Below are 18,946 nucleotides of genomic sequence, written 5' to 3'. Positions count from 1 at the left end.
GGGGGAGGCGGAGGGAGGGAGGGTTGACACTTTCCTTTCACTTTCTCAGGCCACCAAACCTGACACCTGGGGACAGAACTACAGTTCCCACCACACCTCGAGACAGGAGGAAGAAGGGGCACGGAGGACCAAAAGGAAAACCAGGAGAAAGAGCAAACAATACCTACCCCCGGCAGAGGTGAGAGAGCCAGACAGGTAAGCAACAGGTGCAGGTTACAGGATGCAGGATGGAGGGTGTTGGAGGGTGGGCATCGCTTGTTTCTCCTTGCAGGGCGTGTAGGCTGAGGTGAAGGGGGCTTTTGTGGAAACCCTGAGGACTTACTTGGTTGGGGGGGGGGTCATGGAAGTAAGATTTCAGCTCAAATTACAGGGATAAGACACCGGAAGTGGAATGGCTTTCTTTACTTGAAAAGCCCGGGGAAGAGTTGTTTGATTATGTCTCGTGTCTGCTGGATCATTTAGCCACAGTGATTTCAGAGGAGTCCAAGAGAAGTGAGGATCCTCCACCTGTTTAAAGCTCGCGGTTTTTACGTACAGATTTTAATTTGTGTGATGATACAGACTTGTCCTTTTCTATGACTTCTGAGAAAACCAAAAACCGAAACTGGGGGAAATCAAGAAGGGTGTCATAGGCAGGAACAATTTGCAGCACATCAAGTTTCATCATCAAATGAAATAAGGTTTCCTGTATTTTTAAGAGACATCTGACGAGGAGACCCAACACAACCGAAGAACAGTTGAAGGGCCCGGGTATACCTGCCATGAGGGGACATGGGTGCTGCTCCAAATATCTGCTGGGCTGTGAAGTAGGAATGTGCTGTCATGTGGAATAGGAGTCCTGATGTAGCACGAGGGTCCACAGATGGAAACCTCAGGGAGATAGATTTCAACCCCATGTAAGTTAGAGCTGTGCACACAACATAGATTTTTTCAGGAGGTAGTGAGCTCCTTGTGATCTGAGATGCTGTGGATATTTAAGCAGAGACACTGAAGGTGGGAATAAGGTTTCAGATGGGTGATTGTGTCGGTCAACACTTCCCAAGGCTAGCTAGTCATCAAAATCACCTGGGAGTGTGTGCATGTTTTTAAATCTATTTAGCAGACCTAAGATGGGCTCCAGGAATATATATATATTTAATTATCTTCCCAGGTAATTCTGATAATCAGTTAGTTTGGGAGACACTGTCATGAGAAACTTTCTTTTCCAGCCTATGGTAGAGTATGGCACAAACATTCGAACCACAGGGTTTTTTTGTTTGTTTCGTTTTGTTTTGTTGCACCTCGAGGCTTGTGGGATCCTAGTTCTCCAACCAGGGATTGAAACCGGGCCCTTGACAGTGAAAGCGCAGAGTCTCAACCAGTGGACCGCCAGGGAATTCCCCACAGCTTTCATTTTGAATATTCTCAGCATCATAATTTCCAGGACAAGAAAAAGCAGGTGCCAACCAGAAGAAAAGGGCTATGTGACTCTTCCTGAAACTGACTTGTCTGTCAGGTCTCGTTGATGCTTGCTGCTGGTTGCCTGGCCATTCAGTCTTCCAGTAATTTGTCTTCCCCCCATGTGACATGGAGATAGGCTGACAGCTAGGCATGTCTCCCACCTGATGACTGGCAGGTAAAACACTCCTGCTGGGCCCCGAGGCATGTGGGATCTCAGTTCCCGGGACCAGGGATCAAACCCACCACCCCCTGCGGTGGAGGCACTGGAAGCGTGGAGTCCTAACCCCTGGACCGCCAGGGAAGTCTCAGTCAATGCTGTCATCTGAGAGTGTTGACTGTGTCCTGGGCCCAGCAGAGAACAGCAGTAGAACCTCTTCATTCCAAGGTCACCCCTAAAGTAATGTTAACTCCCCTAGGACAGGTGGGGTTTGTGCGGGCAGCTCCCTCTTACCTGACCAGTAATTAACGTCCTTGTCCCACGAGGATGGCAGTGCTAGGAAAACAGTGACCTCCCTCTGTCTTGTCCTGTGCTGAATCCCGAGTGCCAAGAATAGTTCCCGGCCCCTGGTAGCTGTTCACTAACACAGGGGTCCCCAACCCCCCGGGCCGTGGACCAGTACCAGTCCTGTTAGGAACCCGGCCACAGAGCAGGAGGTGAGCGGCGGGCGAGCGAACGAAGCTTCACCCTGCTCCCCATCGCTCCCCATCGCTCCCCATCACTCCCCGTCGCTCGTCGCTCGCGTTGCCTCCTGAACCAGCCTGGCCCCCCACCCCGTCCGAGGAAAACTTGTCTTCCGCGAAACCAGTCCCTGTTGCCAAAAAGGTTGGGGACGGCTGCACTAAAGAGAGACTGAATTCCTTCTTTTCTTCCTTGATCTGTTCTAGGCGGCAAGAGCAATGCAATTCTCCAGCTCAGCCAGGGCAGCAGATGAGAACTTTGACTATTTGTTCAAGATCATCCTCATCGGGGATTCCAATGTAGGGAAGACGTGTGTGGTGCAGCATTTCACGTCCGGGGTCTACACAGAGGTGCAGCAGAACACCATTGGGGTGGACTTCACTGTGCGTGCCCTGGAGATCAACGGCAAGAAAGTGAAGGTCAGAGGGGGACGGGGCGGGTCTGCCTCTTTTAGCCATGGTTCCTAACCCCGAAACACATGCCTGAGGCGTGAAAGATTTAAATATAAAATATGAAATCATTAAAGTACCAGGAAAAAAAAACAGCATGGGAGTATTTATTTTTATCATTGAGGAATAGAGAAATCAGGCTTTAAAGTAAGACAAGAACCCAGAAGCCATAAGGGAAAATATTGCTCCATCTAACTATTTAAAGGTCAAATTAATACTCTTCTATATGATCATATAGAGGTCAAATTTCTACATACTCAAAAATACCATAAACAAAGTCAAAGATGAGTGACAAACTGGAAAGAAACATTTGCAAATATGGAACTGACAGAGAGCTAATTTCTTTGACGTGAAAAGAGCTCTGATAAATATCGAAGAAAAGACCAACAACCAAATACAAAAAGTAGGCACTCCACAGATTAGACAAAACAGCTACTTCACAAATTTTATATGAACTGGCTCATACATTTATGTGAAAAAGTAAAGGTGCCCACTGTCACTCATAATTAAAGAGATGAAATTAAAATAAGTGAGATAATATCATTTACCCATTTGATCAAAAAAGATCAAAAGGTGTTGGTGAAAATGTAATAAATGGATTTTGCATGGGATCCTTATTAAACAAACACAATAGTAAAAAGACATTTTGGAGGGACCCCCCTGGCAAGCCAGTGGTTAAGACTCCACGCTGCCAATGCAGGGGCGCAGGTTTGATCCCCGGTCCAGGAACTAAGATCCCACGTGCCGCACTGTGCAGCTAAAAAAATTTTTTTAATTAAATCAAACAAAAGTGCAATTTCTAAAAAAAAAGACATTTGGAGCCAATCAGGAAATTTTAATATGATCTGAGTATTAGATGATACTAAGGAGTTATTGAAAAGTTTATTAGCAGTGATAATGGTGTTACGGTTATATAAGAAAATGTCCATTTTTATTAGGAATGTATATTGATGGGAGTAGGCATGAAACGACATGAAGTCTGGGATTCTCTTTAAAATAATACGTCAAAGAAATCAACAGAAATGGCTCCATGAAGCAAGAGTGGCAAAATCTTGATAATTATATGGACATATGAGGGTTCACTGTTTTATTCTCTCTAGTTTTGTGTATGTTTGCAAACTTTCTTTAAAAAATAAATTTTATAAATAATGTGAGTATGAAGAAACAGGTACCCTCAGACATTGTTGGAGGGGGTATAAATTGATGCCACTGCCTGGGACGGTAATTGGAAGGTAGTATTATGATAACACTTCTAAACATGAACAGCCAAATGGTCCTTTAAAATCCAAACAGTTCAACGCTATCACCTTTTCCAGCATTAACATCAATGGACATACTCAAAAGATAAAGCCCAACATCTGGACGAAGGGATGAGTGTGGTAGGAAGGCAAAAGAACACCAGACCTTAGGACATTGGATCCGCCTCTCCCACTGAAGGGCACCTTAGGTGACGGCCCCCAACCTGAAAGCACATCCAGATTACCCTGGGGAGCAACTGAAAAAAGACAGATCCCTGGGCCCTACCCCAGGCCTCCTGAATTTGGATCTCTAGAAGTGAGACCCAGGGAACGACTTAGGCGAGCAAGTTCCCATCAGGGGTGGGAACTCCTGATGCGGACCCCCTTTCCTGCCCTTCTCCAGATGCAGGTGTGGGACACTGCAGGCCAGGAGCGCTTCCGGACCATCACCCAAAGCTACTACCGCAGTGCCCACGCGGCCATCATTGCCTACGACCTCACCCGGCGGTCCACGTTCGAGTCTGTTCCTCACTGGATTCATGAGATAGAGAAATACGGGGCGGCAAACTTGGTCATCATGCTGATTGGTAGGTTGATTTCAAAGTGTTTCGCTTTCCTTGACTGCCCGCCACCCCGCATGCTCAGTTTTTTCTGTGTTTCCAATGGCAGTGGGACAGGAAGCCATAAAAGTGCATGTGGCGGATGGGACCTCAGAAAACATCTGGGCCAGAAATTCCCATCAGGTTCACTTGAGCATGAGAGTGGGGTGGTTTGAACTTGTTAATAATACAGATTCCAGGGCCCCACCCTAGAGTTTCTCATTGCAAAAACCTGAGATGGGGCCAGACATCTAGATGAAGGTACACCCTGGCTGATTCGACACACGTCTGTACAGACTACACAGGAAGTATTCTGTAGTCTGAGCCTCACAGTGTCAGATGGCTCTTAATCCCCGGAGGAGCCACTCAGATGACTATGACTGACAACACTCTTGAATGACTTGTCACACCTGCTAAGATGCTAAGCAAATCTTAACAGCAAGCCAACGTCAAAATTAACCGCAACTTCAACTATACAAAGTGAACTCACAGCTTGAAATACGTGCCGTCCCATTGTGCATTCAGAAACGGGTAACGTGCTGTCACTTCCCTATAGTATTAGCTTTGCAAGCAGTGCCCCTCCTAAGGACGCTAATGTTTACCAGGTGGCTGCTTAATTTTGGCAAGTTGGTTTAGGTTCTTGCTACTCAAAGTGTGGTCCACGGACCAGCAGCATCAGCACCACTGGGGTTTTTGGTTTTAGGTTTCCTTTTCTTTTTTTTTGTATTAAGACTTATTTTTTCAGAGCAGTTTTTAAGGTTTTCAGCAAAATTGGGAAGGTACGGAGATTTCCCATATGCCCCCTGTACTCACACACGCATAGCCTCTCCCATATCAACATCCCCTACCAATGTGGTACATTTGTTACAAAGGATGAACCTACATTGACACATCCTAGTCATCTGAACTTCATAGTTTACATTATGGCTCATTCTTGGTGTTGTACTTTCTGTGGGTCTGGACAAATGTCTAAGGACAAGTATCCACCATGATGATATCATAGAGAGTATTTTCACTGCCCTAAAGATCCACGACATCAGCATCACTTTGGGGTTTGTTAAAAGTGCCCCATCTCAGGCCCCATTCCAGACCTACTGAATCTGAATCTTCATTTTAACAGGATCCTAGAGAGATTCATATGCAAATTAAAGTTTGCAGAGCACAGGTCTAGACAGCTGCTGTGGGACTGAGAGCTAAACATACCATGTTTAATGGATTATTTATCCATTGACAGGCATATCCTAGCTGCATATCAGAAGGTAAGTTACCTTCTGAGCCTTAGTTTCCTCATCTATAATATGCAATCAGTATTCACTAGGGTTGTTGTAAAGATGTGATGAGATAATGTGTATACATCACTTGACAGTGCCTGGCACATAGTAGGTGCTTCATAACAGGTGTGGGATTTGTTTCTAGAAGGTTCATTTGTTTGAGGGAACTAACTCATCTGTGTTCCTTAAACAATGGGGTGGGGTGCTTATGGTGAGGGTACAAGTCCCTGGGACCTAGGAAAAACCAGCAGTCAAGCCCAGCCAGAGTGGGAGACACAGTGGAACCAGGCCACCCATCACAAGCAGGAAGTTGGGGACCCTCCTCTCAGGGCTGGGCTCTGTGTACCAGCCCTGTGTACCAGCCTCCTCCACCACTGTGTATCTATGTCTTCTCTCAGAGCTGCTTCTTACATTCAGGATACTGTGGGCCTGCAGCGCTCTCTCCCACTGAACCCTCCCTCCTGGGTTCCTCAAAGTATCATCCCCAGCCTGCTCCTGCCACAAAATCCCTCATTCTCTCATACCCTCTAGCTCACATTCCTCAGAAAGGAAATCCCATTGTCCCATTCCTTTTGTTTAATACTTAATTTTTAAAAAAAGATTTATTTATTTATGTATTTGGCTGCGCTGGGTCTTAGTTGCAGCACACAGGGTCTTTTAGTTGAAGTACGCACGTGGGATCTAGTCCCCTGACCAGGTGTCCAACCCAGGCCCCCTGCATTGGGAGCGTGGAGTCTTAACCACTGGACCATCAGAGAAGTCCCGCCCCATTCCTCTTTCTCATGGCAAAGCCTGGCCCAGGCTGCTGGCCAACCTCACGGCAGGCAGGCCTGGGGTAAGGTGCCTGCCCTGGACCAAGCAGCTGGGCCCCGAGGCGGGAGGCAGTGACAGGAAGCATAGCCGGGCTGCAGACGGTCCACAGAAGAGGTCACTGGCACACATCGTTGGCACATCTAGCCCATTTATTATTACCATTGCGATTCCAAAAAAGGACTTGTTATTCTAGAACCATGTTTTCCCTGTCTTTGCCGTTTTAAGTCACAGTCTAGCCCCTATCATATGCATGGCCTTGAAGAGAATGCTGCTTTGTAACTCATTCTGCTTCTTGTAACTTAAGAATCAAAGTCATTCCAAGAGCCTAGACGGGGCTCGTTCCTTCCTGCTGCATCAGATCAAAAGCTCCCTATCCACAGCCAGCTGCCAAAGAAAATGCGCCTCAAACTTAGCCCCTTTTTTCAGAGGGGCTGTGTCTTTTCCCTCATGGCAGAAACCAGGAGAGATTAGTGAGAGTGGGAAACGGCCTCCACATGGAAAGCGACTTGTCTTTTTGGAGAAGAGTGAGCTGCCTCCTCTCTCTTGTTACTTCTCAGCCAAAGGTCCCTTCTGGGACCAGAAACTTTATTGATTTCACTTCAGATATAAAGAACACTTCTTCAAAAGGCAGAGTTCAGGGCTTCCCTGGTGGTGCAGTGGTTAAGAATCTGCCTGCCAATGCAGGGAACACGGGTTCGAGCCCTGGTCTGGGAAGATCCCACATGCCACAGAGCAACTAAGCTACTGGGAAGATCCCACATGCCACAGAGCAACTAAGCCCGTGAGCCACAACTACTGAGCCTGCGCTCTAGAGCCCACGAGCCACAACTACTGAGCCCGCGTGCCACAACTACTGAAGCCCGCGCACCTAGAGCCCGTGCTCCGCAACGAAGAGTAGCCCCCGCTCACTGCAACTAGAGAAAGCCCGCATGCAGCAACGAAGACCCAACGCAGCCACAAATAAATAAATAAATTTATTTTAAAAAAAAGAAAAAGGCAGAGTTCAGAGTTATAAAAATAAACACTGACCCCCAACAGAGCTGTATTTCTTCCTCAATAACCACTTCTTCGAAGCACCGAGGAGAACACTGGCCAAGGTTCCTGACACCCTTCACAACAGCTGCTCCTGAAGTGTGAGGACCAGGAGGGGTGACAAGAAGATGTGATGACAGGTGACATTTACTAAACTCCACTCTGAGTCTGCCCCTGGGTCCCTTCATTTAATCCTCACAACCATCCTGAGAAGCAGAGACGACCATCCTCGTCTCCCAGCTGAGGAAACCGAGGCCTCTGGAGGTTAAGTATCCTGCCAAGGAGCTCAGCCGAGTTACCTACTGACAGGTGAGGCAGGATTTGAATCAGAGCCCCGGGTGGTTCAGTTCCTGTCCAACCACTTTCCAGTAGCTGGTCAGGCCGACAGTCGCCCCGGAGGCCCCCTGAAGCTCTGGTTGAGGCAATGTCTCGTTCACTCCAGTGCCTGGACTTTGCAGTCAGACAGCTTTGGGTTCAAATCTCCCTCTCTGTCCTTCCTGTCTGAACTTGGTCTCATCCCTCTCTCTAAATTTCTACTTACTCATCTATAAAACTGGTACCTGCTTCAAAGGTATTGTTGAATTGAAAGGATCAAACAAGGTAACATATAAAGCACTTAGCACAGTGCTGAGACCTCAATCCAGGGGAGCTGTCCTGCCCTGCTGAACGAGGGGCTCAGAGGGCCTCCCCAGGAGAGGGGGGACATAGCTGAGCCGGCAGGGAAGGTGGGAACCCCACCAATAGTAGCTCCCAGGGCAAGGAAGCTTGGGTGTGAATCCCTTGCATCCCGCTGAGGGGAACTACGCAGTCCTAATCTCACTGGCGGTTACCCAGGAAGGTGGGTTGGATCCCTCTTCCACTAAATTCACAGGCTTCCCAGGAAACGTTGAAGCGGAAGAACCTTGAAAGCTGCCATGCAAAGCCACCCTGCCCAGCCATCCCCTCTGGGCTGTCTTTGGAAGGGCTCACCCCTTCTCCACCGCCGCCTTCTCCTCCCTTGCTGGCCCCGCCCCTTGCTGGCCCCGCCCCCCCACCAGCACTGTCCTTCACTCCTCCTCCCCCTACTGCAGAAACAGGTGGGGCAGAGTAGGGGAACAAATGCCAAGATGTGGTGGGATTTCCATGAATCTCACAACTTTTGCTTGATATTTACTCCCTCGTCTGTCTGTTGTAACAAACGTCTCTGCCCCACTTCTTAACTGGTTCTAGAAACGCCCCCAGAGATGATCAGGACGTGTCCCCAGTGTTCCCGCTTATGACGCATCCAATCCCAGGGGCTGACACCACGGGTCTTCCTGTTTACTGTCAGTGGCCTCCTCGCCCTAATCTGGGATCGCTACCTGTGCTGTTCCCTCACAGAAGTGTCCCTGCCCCTTTCCCCATATTTTCCATTCTGTCTCCATGGTTCTTCACACAAATGGCTCTTCCTCAAAAGTTTACCCCAGCCCTTAGAGGCCATGTCACCACCGTACAAAATCAAAGAGACGATTGTGCGTTGATTTGTCCTGTTCCTTCCCCTCCAGCCATTCACAGGGAACCCAGCTCCTCAGTAATGTCCCTCTGTTTACTTATTTAAAAAAATTTTTTTTTAATTTTATTTTTATTTATTTATTTTTGGCTGCATTGGGTCTTCGTTGCTGCACGCGGACTTTCTCTAGTTGCGGCGAGCGGGGGCTACTCTTCGTTGCAGTGCGCGGGCTTCTCATTGCAGTGGCTTCTCTTGTTGCAGAGCATGGGGTCTAGGTGCGTGAGCTTCAGTAGTTGTGGCACACGGGCTCAGTAGTTGCAGCTCACGGGGTCTTGAGCACAGGCTCAGTAGTTATGGTGCACGGGCTTAGTTGCTCCACAGCATGTGGGATCTTCCCGGCCCAGGGCTCGAATCCGTGTCCCCTGCATTGGCAGGCGGATTCTTAACCACTGCGCCACCAGGGAAGCCCCTGTCCCTCTGTTTAAAACCTTCGGTGTCTCCATCACCCCCAAGATAATGCACAAATTCCTGAACATCATTCACAAGGTGCCCTGCTTTCCCCTGGAGATGGCTGCTTCTTATCTTTTTCTCATCCCCCTCTGCTCTGTTTCTAACTTCTTAACTCTTCTTACTCCCTCAGAGTAAGGGTTTGGGAGCCAATTTCCTTTTGTAGGTTATGTGGCTGTTCTGTCTCTTAACATTCTTTGGCATCTGCTATTTGTCCCCTTAGGATCTCGGGCAAACTTTCCACTTAAACCCCTGTTATATTTAAAGGTCCACAATCTCTCAGCAAAAGCTCTTAGAACCCAAGATTTCACAGTTCAGAATTTGGCAGATCTTAGAAGGGTGCATTCTATGTTACGTAATACCCTAAGGGTCTGGGCCAATGCCCTGTGGTCAAATGCATTAATATTTATGCAGTGAAATGAATGAACAGTTGTACAAAGCAGGTTGAATAAAAACTTCAAATGGCCAGTTGAGGGCAGATTTTACTGTCAGATGAATTACCAAAAAACTTAGGAGTTTTGGAGTGTTTCGGATTTGGGAAAGGCAGATAAGGGATTGTGCATCTGTACTACTAACAACTCGTACCACTCACCTGGTCCTTAGTATATAGTACTTCCTGACCCGTCTCCGCCTGGCAAATGCTTGTATAGCTATTTAATTGTCTGTGTGTCTCTCATGCCTCCCTGACAAGATGAAGACCCCTTCCCATATCTCTCTGGGTGCCCAACACGGAGCACTTAGCAAGCAAGGACTTGGATTCCGTGTAGCAAGCACACGGTTTCTTTCCCTTCCACCAGGTGTCCGGGTCCATCCTGAGGTGCGCAGCTACCAGCTTTGGGGAGACTGCACAGCGCAGAGTCAGGGCTATTAATCTGCCGCGGTGATGGGGCAGCTGGGAGGAGCAGATTATAAATGCAACCCGGCCCAGGACCCCATAGACCAAAGTGAGGAATGCAGAGCGGGAGACCAGACTCCGGCTCAGGGATTCCTACTTCCACAGCATCCCTTCCCCCACCAACCAAGAAGCAGGGCTTTGTCCCCAGCTTAAACCTCACTAGCTATACAAATGCGTGTAGTTCTCTTGAAGGTACTACCTGAATGTTTCCTGTGGCTGCCCGTAACTAATTACCATAAACAGAGCGGCTTAAAACAACAGAAATTTGACCTCTCTCAGTTGCGGATGCCAGAAATCTGAACTCAGTATCACTGGGCCGAAGTCAAGGTGTCAGCAGGGCCACGCTCCCTCTGGAGGCTCTTGGGAAGACACTGTTCCTTGCCTCGCTAGCTTCTGATGGCTGCCATCATTCTTTGGCTTGTGGCCGCACCACTCCAGTGTCTGCCATCTTCACATCCTCAATGTTTGTACTCAAGTCTCCCTCAGCCTGGCTCTTAAAAGGATACTGTACATGATTATGTTTAGGGCCCACCTAGCTAATCCAAGATATCTTCCTCTCCCCATGCCCCACTCCCATCTCAAGGTCCTTAACTTAATCACATCTGCAAATACCATTTTTCCAAATAAGGTAATGGTTACAGTTTCCAAGGATTAGAACCTGGTATCTTTGGGACCATTTTTCAGCCTACCACAGTACCAGAAGGGGTAATGTCCACTGAAAAAATTCTTGGATTTAACCTTAGTTGGGGATAATTATGATCTAAGTCTAGCTTTGTCAATGAGCAGGTTAGTGACTGTCACTATGAGAAAGTATTTTTTTCCCCAATCCTTTTTATTGGGACATGTTTAAAGAGAAGTACATCAACACGGATTTATCACAAAGAGAACACCTGTGTAAACACCCTTCTCCTCAGGTCAAAAAAGAGAATATGGCCAGCACCCTCCCTTCAGTCTCCCCTTCATGCCCCTCCCAATTACTCCCTCTCCTCCCCCCAAGGTAAACACAACATGCTTTTCATAGTGATCACTCCCTTCCTTCTCAATATCATCTTACCCCCTAAGCCCACATCACTAAATGCTGCAGTTTTGTTTTGCTATTGTTTTTGAACTCTACAGAAGTGGAGTCATACAAATATCTTTTTTTTAAATATTTATTTATTTATTTATTTGGTTGCACCGGCTCCTTAGCTGCGGCATGCAAACTCTTAGTTGCGGCATGCATGTGGGATCTAGTTCCCAGACCAGAGATCGAACCCGGGCCCCTGCATTGGGAGCACGGAGTCTTAACCACTGCACCACCAGGGAAGTCCCGACACAAATATCTTTTATGTCTAAGCTTCTATGGCTCAACGTGGAGTTTATGAGTTTCATCCACATTGTTGCATGTAACTGTAACCTGTTCTTTTGCATAATTTGTATAATCTTCCTTTGCAAAGTCTCTCTTCTTTCTATTGGTGATAGACATTTGAGTTTTTTCAGTTTGGGACGATTAGGAAAATTGCTGTTCTGAACATCCTTGTATATGTTTATTGATGCACATGGGCACACGTTTCTGTTGCGTACACACCTGAGAGCAGAACTGCATATTCCTGCAATTCCAGTAAGATCATCTCAGACTCCATATTCCCGCCGGCAGGGTCTGCAAGTTCCGGTTGTTCTACATCCTCACCAGCACTTGCTATTATCAGATCTTTTCATTTCTTCCATCCTGATAAGTGTGTCGTGATATCACTCGCGTTTTTTATTTGCAGGTCCCTGTTCATTGTTGAGGTCAAGCACCTTTTCATACACTTTTTAGCTATTTGGATATTCTCTTTTCAATTCTCATGCCCATTTGTCTTTTTCTTATTGATCCCTACAAGTACCTTATGTTTTCTGGAAATAATCTATGTTGGTCCGGGTCTTCCAGGAAGATGTCAGGACAGGATCCGATAGACATGCAAGAGATTTATTGGGAGAAATGGCCGTGAGGGGTAAAGAGGAAGGAACAGAAGGAAGCAGGGAGAGTCTTCTACGTGATGCAGACCTGCCCCTGGGAAGGAGAGAAGGGAGGGAGGAGGATGGTGTCTAAGAAAGGTTCGTTCAGCCCCGAACCAAAGCTGCCTGATAGAGGAATGGAACCCTGGTCTCTGCAGCAGGGGCCTGCGTTAGTGCCTCCCTGTGCTGGGGCCTCTGCACCAGCTGGCGGAGGACAGTGGGGTAGCAGCTGGGCTGGGGTCACCTATGCTCCCTGAAGTCAGTTCTCTTGAAGGAGCTCTGAGCCCTTTGTCAATTGCATGTGTTGCAAATACATCTTTCACTTTTATTTATTTATTTTAAATTTTATTTATTTATTTTTTTAATGTTTTGGCCGCGCCGTGCGGCACGTGGGATCTTAGTTCCCCGACCAGGAATCGAACCCATGCCCCCTGCATTGGAAGCTCGGAGTCTTAACCACTGGACCACCAGGGAAGTCCCTCATCTTTCACTTTTTTACTCTCAGAGTTCCTCTTCACTCTCCTGATGGTGTATTTTGATGAATAGACATTTTTAATTTTAATATATTTCAATCCATCAAACTTTTCCTTAATGATTATTGCTTCCTGTATCCTATGTAGGAAAATTTACCCTAATTGAAATCATTAACATAGCCTTACATTATCTTTTGAAGCTTGCTTGCTGTATTTGTTTTTTGTTTTTTTAACATCTTTATTGGAGTATAATTGCTTTACAATGGTGTGTTAGTTTCTGCTGTATAACAAAGTGAATCATCTATATGTATACATATATCCCCATATCTCCTCCCTCTTGCGTCTCCCTCCCACCCTCCCTTTCTTGCTGTATTTGTTTGTTTGTTTATAATTTATTATGACTTTTACATTTAGATCTGCAGTCTACCCAGTATTGATTCTGGTGTACAGTGAGAGGTCTGGGCCAAAAATTTGTAACTATTCATGTAAAGATCCAATTGCCTCAGTACTATTGACTAAAAAGGTAATCTTGTCCACTGCTCTGTGGCACCATCTTTCTGTGAAGGGTACATATATTCATGAGTTTGTTTCTGAGCTTTTTATTCTACTCTACTGGTCTATTTCATGCATTCTCTTGGAGGGCAAAAATATTTTAGATATTACAGTGGTTTGTGGCCTCCAAAGGACCAGATATACAGTGTATCTGTAGGGTCTGTACACAAAGGTTCACTGAAGCACTATTCATAATAATAAAAAACTAGAATCAACTCAGTTTCCTTCATATGGGTGGATAGTTAAACAAACTGTGGTATATCCATACCATGGAACATGACTCAGAAATAAAAAAGAAGAAACTACGGATACATACATCACTCTGATGGCTCTCAAGAGCTGAGAAAAGCCAATCTCCAAAGGCTACCTACTGTATGATTCTCTTTTTTTTAAATAAATTTATTTATTTTTGCTGCATTGGGTCTTCGTTGCTGCGGGTGGGCTTTCTCTAGTTGCAGGGAGCTAGGGCTACTCTTCATTGTGGTGCGTGGGCCTCTCACTGCGGTGGCTTCTCTTGTTGTGGAGCACGGGCTCTAGAGCGCAGGCTCAGTAGTTGTGGCGCACGGGCTTAGTTGTTCCATGGCATGTGGGATCTTCCCGGATCAGGGCTTGAACCTGTGTCCCCTGCATTGGCAGGTGGATTCTTAACCACTGCGCTACCAGGGAAGCCCCTACATAACTTTCTTGAAATGACACAATTATACAGATGGAGAACAGATTAGTGGTTACCAGGGGTCAGGGATTAGAGCTGGTGGGAGGTCGTAAAGGGTAGCACAGGGAGCACTTCGTGGTGATGGAACTGTCCTGTATCTTGACTGCACTGGTAGGTGTAGGAATCTACACAAGTGATCAAATTGCACACATACGCACACACACGCATACACAGGCATACACACAAAGGAATGTGTGTATAATTTGTGAAATCTGAATAAGCTCTGTGGGTTGTATTAGTGTCAATTTCCTGGTTTTGATATTGTACTGTAGTTGTGCAAGAGGTTACCATTGGGGGAAACTGGGTGAAGAGTACACTGGACCTCCCTGAATATATATATATAGTGTGTGTGTGTGTGTGTGTGTGTGTGTGTGTGCAATTTCCTGTGAATCTAGATTTTTTTTTCCAAATAGGAAGTTTTACTGTTTTTCAGAGGCGAAGGTGTAATTAGGGGGAAAAAAGATCTAAAAAGACCCTCTATGAGGACCATAAAGGAACACTGGTCTAGCCCATCTTAATTACTGTAGCTTTGTAATAAATCTTGATGTCTAGTGAAACAAACCTGGTGAGAAAGTAATTTCGCCTTTAGATTCCTGCCTCCGAGAGATCAAAGTCCAGTGATTAGATGAATGTAGGATTGAGGAGGAGGAGGAAAAGAAATGGGGTAATTCTCCTCTTACAGTAAATCCTGGGCTGTGCTGGCAAAATCCCTCATCGAGCTTTCTGGGGGAATTGCAAATGTTCTGTGTCTTGAGGGGGATGGCGGTTACAGGACATAGACATTTGTCAAAACTCATTGACCTGTCTGCTTCAAGTCTGTGCATTTTATTGCATGTAAATTATAGCTCTGTCCTTCACTATTCACTCCACGCCTTCAATCCAACAAATCTCATCACAGTCTCCTCAGTGAGACCAGGCCCCATCTCTACAGTCACTTGGGAAAAAAAAGAGTGAAAAGAGGAAAAAGATGTGACGCAAGTAGAGAGAAGACAGAGAGGGTCACCAGCCCAGCCTTCACCTTGTCACACTTGGCAGGAATGATGGTCCCCAAATACAGGGGCTCCACCTGTCCTGGGCAATAAAACACACACCTCCAGCCCATTCCTAGCAGCTCTTAATGCTCTTACAGGACAGGGAATTAAGACAGCAGCTCCGTGAATGCTCTGAGTCGAAAAGACACATGCACCCCAGTGTTCATAGCAGCACTATTTACAATAGCCAAAACATGGAAGCAACCTAAATGCCCATCAACAGATGAATGCATAAAGAAGATGTGGCACATATATACGATGGAATTTTACTCAGCCATAAAAAGGAATGAAATAATGCCATTTGCAGCAACATGGACGGACCTAGAGATTGTACTGAATGAAGTAAGTCAGACAGAGAAAGACAAATATCATATGATATCACTTATACGTGGACTCTAAAAAAATGATACAAATGAACTTATTTACAAAACAGAGCCAGACTCACAGACATAGAAAACAAACTTATGTTTACCAAAGGAGAAAGGTGGGGGAGGGATAAATTAAGAGTTTAGGATTAACAGATACACACTACTAAATATAAAATAGATAACCAACAAGGACCTACTGTACAGCACAGGGAACTATATTCAATATCTTGTAATAAACTATAATGGAAAAAATCTGAAATTTTATATATATATACGAATCACTTAGCTGTACACCAGAAACTAACACAACATTGTAAATCAACTGTACTTCAATTAAAAAAAAAAAAAGATAGTGGCTCTGTTTCCATTCATCGCTGGGTTCATTTTCTGCCATCAATAACTATTTGTGAACAAATGCATGTGCGCATATTGCTAAACTAAAATGTTCTTTTTCAAGTTCACCTTTTAAAAAACCAGATTAAGTTACTCATCGGAATATTTGCTTCTCTCTCACTCCCAGGGAACAAATGTGACATGTGGGAAAAACGGCACGTTCTGTTTGAGGATGCCTGCACCCTGGCTGAGAAATACGGCCTCCTGGCTGTCTTGGAGACATCTGCCAAGGAGTCCAAGAACATCGACGAGGTCTTCGTGCTGATGGCCAGGGAGCTGATGGCCCGCCACAGCCTGCCCTTGTATGGGGAGGGCACCCTGGGCAGCCTCCCCCTGGAGTCCAGTCCTGTCCTCACGGCCCCGGGGCCGAGGGAGAAGAGCCAGTGCACTTGTTGAGTACGTTCCCCAGGCTGGTGGCACCCAGCAGAGGCCACCTCCGAAACCAGGGGCAGCGGACGGCCTTGTTTGTGTCTGCGGAGTAGACCTCGGACCCCAGTGCGGACTTGCTGCTGGTCCTACTCCTTCCTGCCTGGGGGGAGGGGGGGCACCCTTTTGCCTCAGTTCACACCAGAGGGGGAAACCCTGACTCTGAGGACAGAGGACACCACTGTTTTTCTTGACTTTTCCTAGGACTCAAGGCCCAGCGGTAGGAGGACAAGATTTGTTCCTCTTCATCTTCCCCTTTTCTGTTTCCCCAACCCTTCAGCTGTTTTCTACTGAACTCTGCTTCTCACTTGAAGGAGAGGGTAGTGAAGGAAAGAAGAAAAGAGAAATAGAAAAAGGAAAGACGAGAGGGGAGAAGATGTTTGGAACATTGCAGAGTGGTTGAAAACAGTGTGGGCGTGGGAAGATGGGGAAAAAACCTGCAATGACGAGCCAGATGCTGTTAACTTTTGCTTCCTGACATTCACACCTCGGGTCTTCGTTTGGGGAGCAAAGCTTTTTGACCTAAAGACCATAAATACGGTCTTGCCAAATGGTCAGGAGCCATGTGATGGAGAGAGAATTAGATTTCACTTTATCCGAGTTGGGCTGATTGGACCACCCTCCTAGGATGAGTGAGATGCCTACAATTTCTTTCTAAAACACCCAATTATCTGCTGGATCAAAAGCCATTTCTGAATTGAAATTAAATTGGCTCACAGACAAATATCAAACCAATACTGACCTCGCTGTATGGCCGGGGCGTGCTATGTACCCTCTGGAAGCTGTGAGTCATAACCCTTGTGCCTGCAAAGCTCCCTGATGGTTGCTGCTGAGGGTGTCTTACAATCCTAATAAGAACTGCAAGTGCTGGTCCAGCCACAACATCAGCCCTGAAAGAGGAAATGTCTGTCCGGGGCGCACCCAGGGTGCAGGTGAGTCCCCCCCCCCCAGGCATTTCTAGCTGTAGCACCTTATCTGTAGGCTGAGACCAGCACAAAACAAATAGCCACTAGCCACATGTGACTGAGTACTTGAAATTGGCTAATTTGAATTTGATGAGCTCTGAATGTAAACTACATACCAGAATTTGAAGACTTATTATGAAAAAAAAAATGTAAAGTATCTTCCTAATAATTTTTATGTTGATTATATGTTAAAATGATATTTTAGATTAATATCATTCTAGGTTAATAAAATATATATTAACATTTCAGCTGTTTCTTTTTACTTTTTTTAATGTGGCAACTAGAAAATCTTAAATTATGTGTGTGGCTCACACCAAATGCCCATTGGACAGTACAAGAGAGCAATGCTTCTTTCTGTAGTGGAATTCCCCAACCACACCTATGACAGGGGCCAGGGGATGCTTGTCTAGGATTCCTGACACCCATGGCTTACTGACTGAATCTTTCTAGAAACCCACACTTCACCAAGCTTGCCAGGTGATTCTCCCCACACTAAACCTTGAGAACTACTACCATACAGAGGTTAGGTGAGGATGGGAGTGTAAACACAGAGAATAAATTACATTTTAATTCACAGCAATATATATTTATTTTTGAAGCGAACAACTTACCTTTTGGAAACATGAGGGAAATCTATTACAAGCCAGAAATAATAAATGCATCAAAGCAGATTAACCTTTTTTCACATACACATTCTTGTTCTAAAGAAAGGGTTATGTGAAGCAGGAGTTCACAAGGCAGGTCAGGAGTACACCTGTACCGAGTCACTGGGCAATTTTCAGAGGAGGCAGTGAGCAGGCACTCATTAAGAAGGGGAAGGAAGGGACTTCCCTGGTGGCGCAGTGGATAAGACTCTGCACTCCCAGTGCAGCGGGCCTTGGTTCGATCCCTGGTCAGGGAACTAGATCCCACATGCATGCTGCAACTAAGAGTTCACATGCCACAACTAAGGAGCCTGGGAGCCATAACTAAGGAGCCCGCCTGCAGCAACTAAGACCTGGTGCAAGCAAATAAATAAATAAATATTTTTTAAAAAAAAGAAGAAGAAGAAGGGGAAAGAAAACTGAGTGGATCAGGGAAAAAGTGTGCAGACAAGAGGCTGAGCAGGAGATGAGATTAATGGTTCACACCAATGCTCCTTCATTTACCTGCACATCAGTCTCAACCAATACTCGAAAACCTCATCAGCTTCTAGGATGATGCACTCTGCGGGTTATCTGGAATTAAAATATTCCTACCAACAGGGTACACACGTGAGAACAAGGTCACCTGAACACCAGCAACCTGTAATTAACCAGCGTGGGCTCCTGTTGAAATGACGGTGCTGGGACAGAAGCACTGGAAAGGGCAAGCGGAGTGGAGCAGCCTCCCTGGGTGAGGGCGCACAGACGCCCGCTCTGAAAAGAGGCGCAGGCTTTCCTGAAGCTCAGAGCAGGCTTGTACCACACCGTGAAGCTCACTCAGGCAGGCGCTGCTTTACAGCCATGGCCCAGGAAGGCTCTGTGTTAACTGAATGCTGGCACTTTTCTCACATCCTCAAAATTGTAGAGTTGTTAACAAGGGAATTATACGAAGTTAAGTTCCAAAAGGGACATTTTTGGAAGAAAAAAAGATTATAGATGTATAAAATAGATAACTAATGAGAACCTACTGTATAG

General features: G+C 46.1%; 1 protein-coding gene across 3 annotated transcripts; it reads left to right on the top strand.

The window, feature by feature from the left end:
* The first annotated feature begins 55 nt into the window (after positions 1–55).
* Positions 56–17,442, top strand: RAB19 (RAB19, member RAS oncogene family). 3 transcript variants are annotated; one of them, XM_059932626.1, is made up of 4 exons: positions 56–178; positions 2,326–2,538; positions 4,210–4,393; positions 16,025–17,442. In XM_059932626.1, the coding sequence occupies exons 2-4, from the start codon at positions 2,338–2,340 to the stop codon at positions 16,291–16,293; spliced, it is 654 nt and encodes a 217-aa protein (XP_059788609.1). In that variant the 5' UTR covers positions 56–178; positions 2,326–2,337; the 3' UTR covers positions 16,294–17,442. The 3 variants fall into 3 exon arrangements, with proteins under 3 accessions (XP_059788609.1, XP_059788607.1, XP_059788608.1); XM_059932624.1 differs by having other exon boundaries at positions 103–195; XM_059932625.1 differs by lacking the exon at positions 56–178 and adding an exon at positions 754–896.
* The last annotated feature ends 1,504 nt before the right edge of the window (positions 17,443–18,946 follow it).

Source organism: Balaenoptera ricei, chromosome 9 (genome assembly GCF_028023285.1).
Source record: "Balaenoptera ricei isolate mBalRic1 chromosome 9, mBalRic1.hap2, whole genome shotgun sequence".
NCBI lineage: Eukaryota > Metazoa > Chordata > Mammalia > Artiodactyla > Balaenopteridae > Balaenoptera > Balaenoptera ricei.
This window is presented reverse-complemented; position numbering and strand designations above follow the sequence as displayed.

What these genes read in the sequence shown, in the direction of transcription:
- RAB19 (XM_059932626.1), top strand. Translation starts at nt 2,338, where the DNA reads ATGCAATTCTCCAGCTCAGCCAGGGCAGCAGATGAGAACTTTGACTAT. An exon ending in TCAACGGCAAGAAAGTGAAG is followed by an intron (nt 2,539 to 4,209) that starts GTCAGAGGGGGA and finishes GCCCTTCTCCAG; the next exon opens with ATGCAGGTGTGGGACACTGC. An exon ending in CTTGGTCATCATGCTGATTG is followed by an intron (nt 4,394 to 16,024) that starts GTAGGTTGATTT and finishes TCTCACTCCCAG; the next exon opens with GGAACAAATGTGACATGTGG.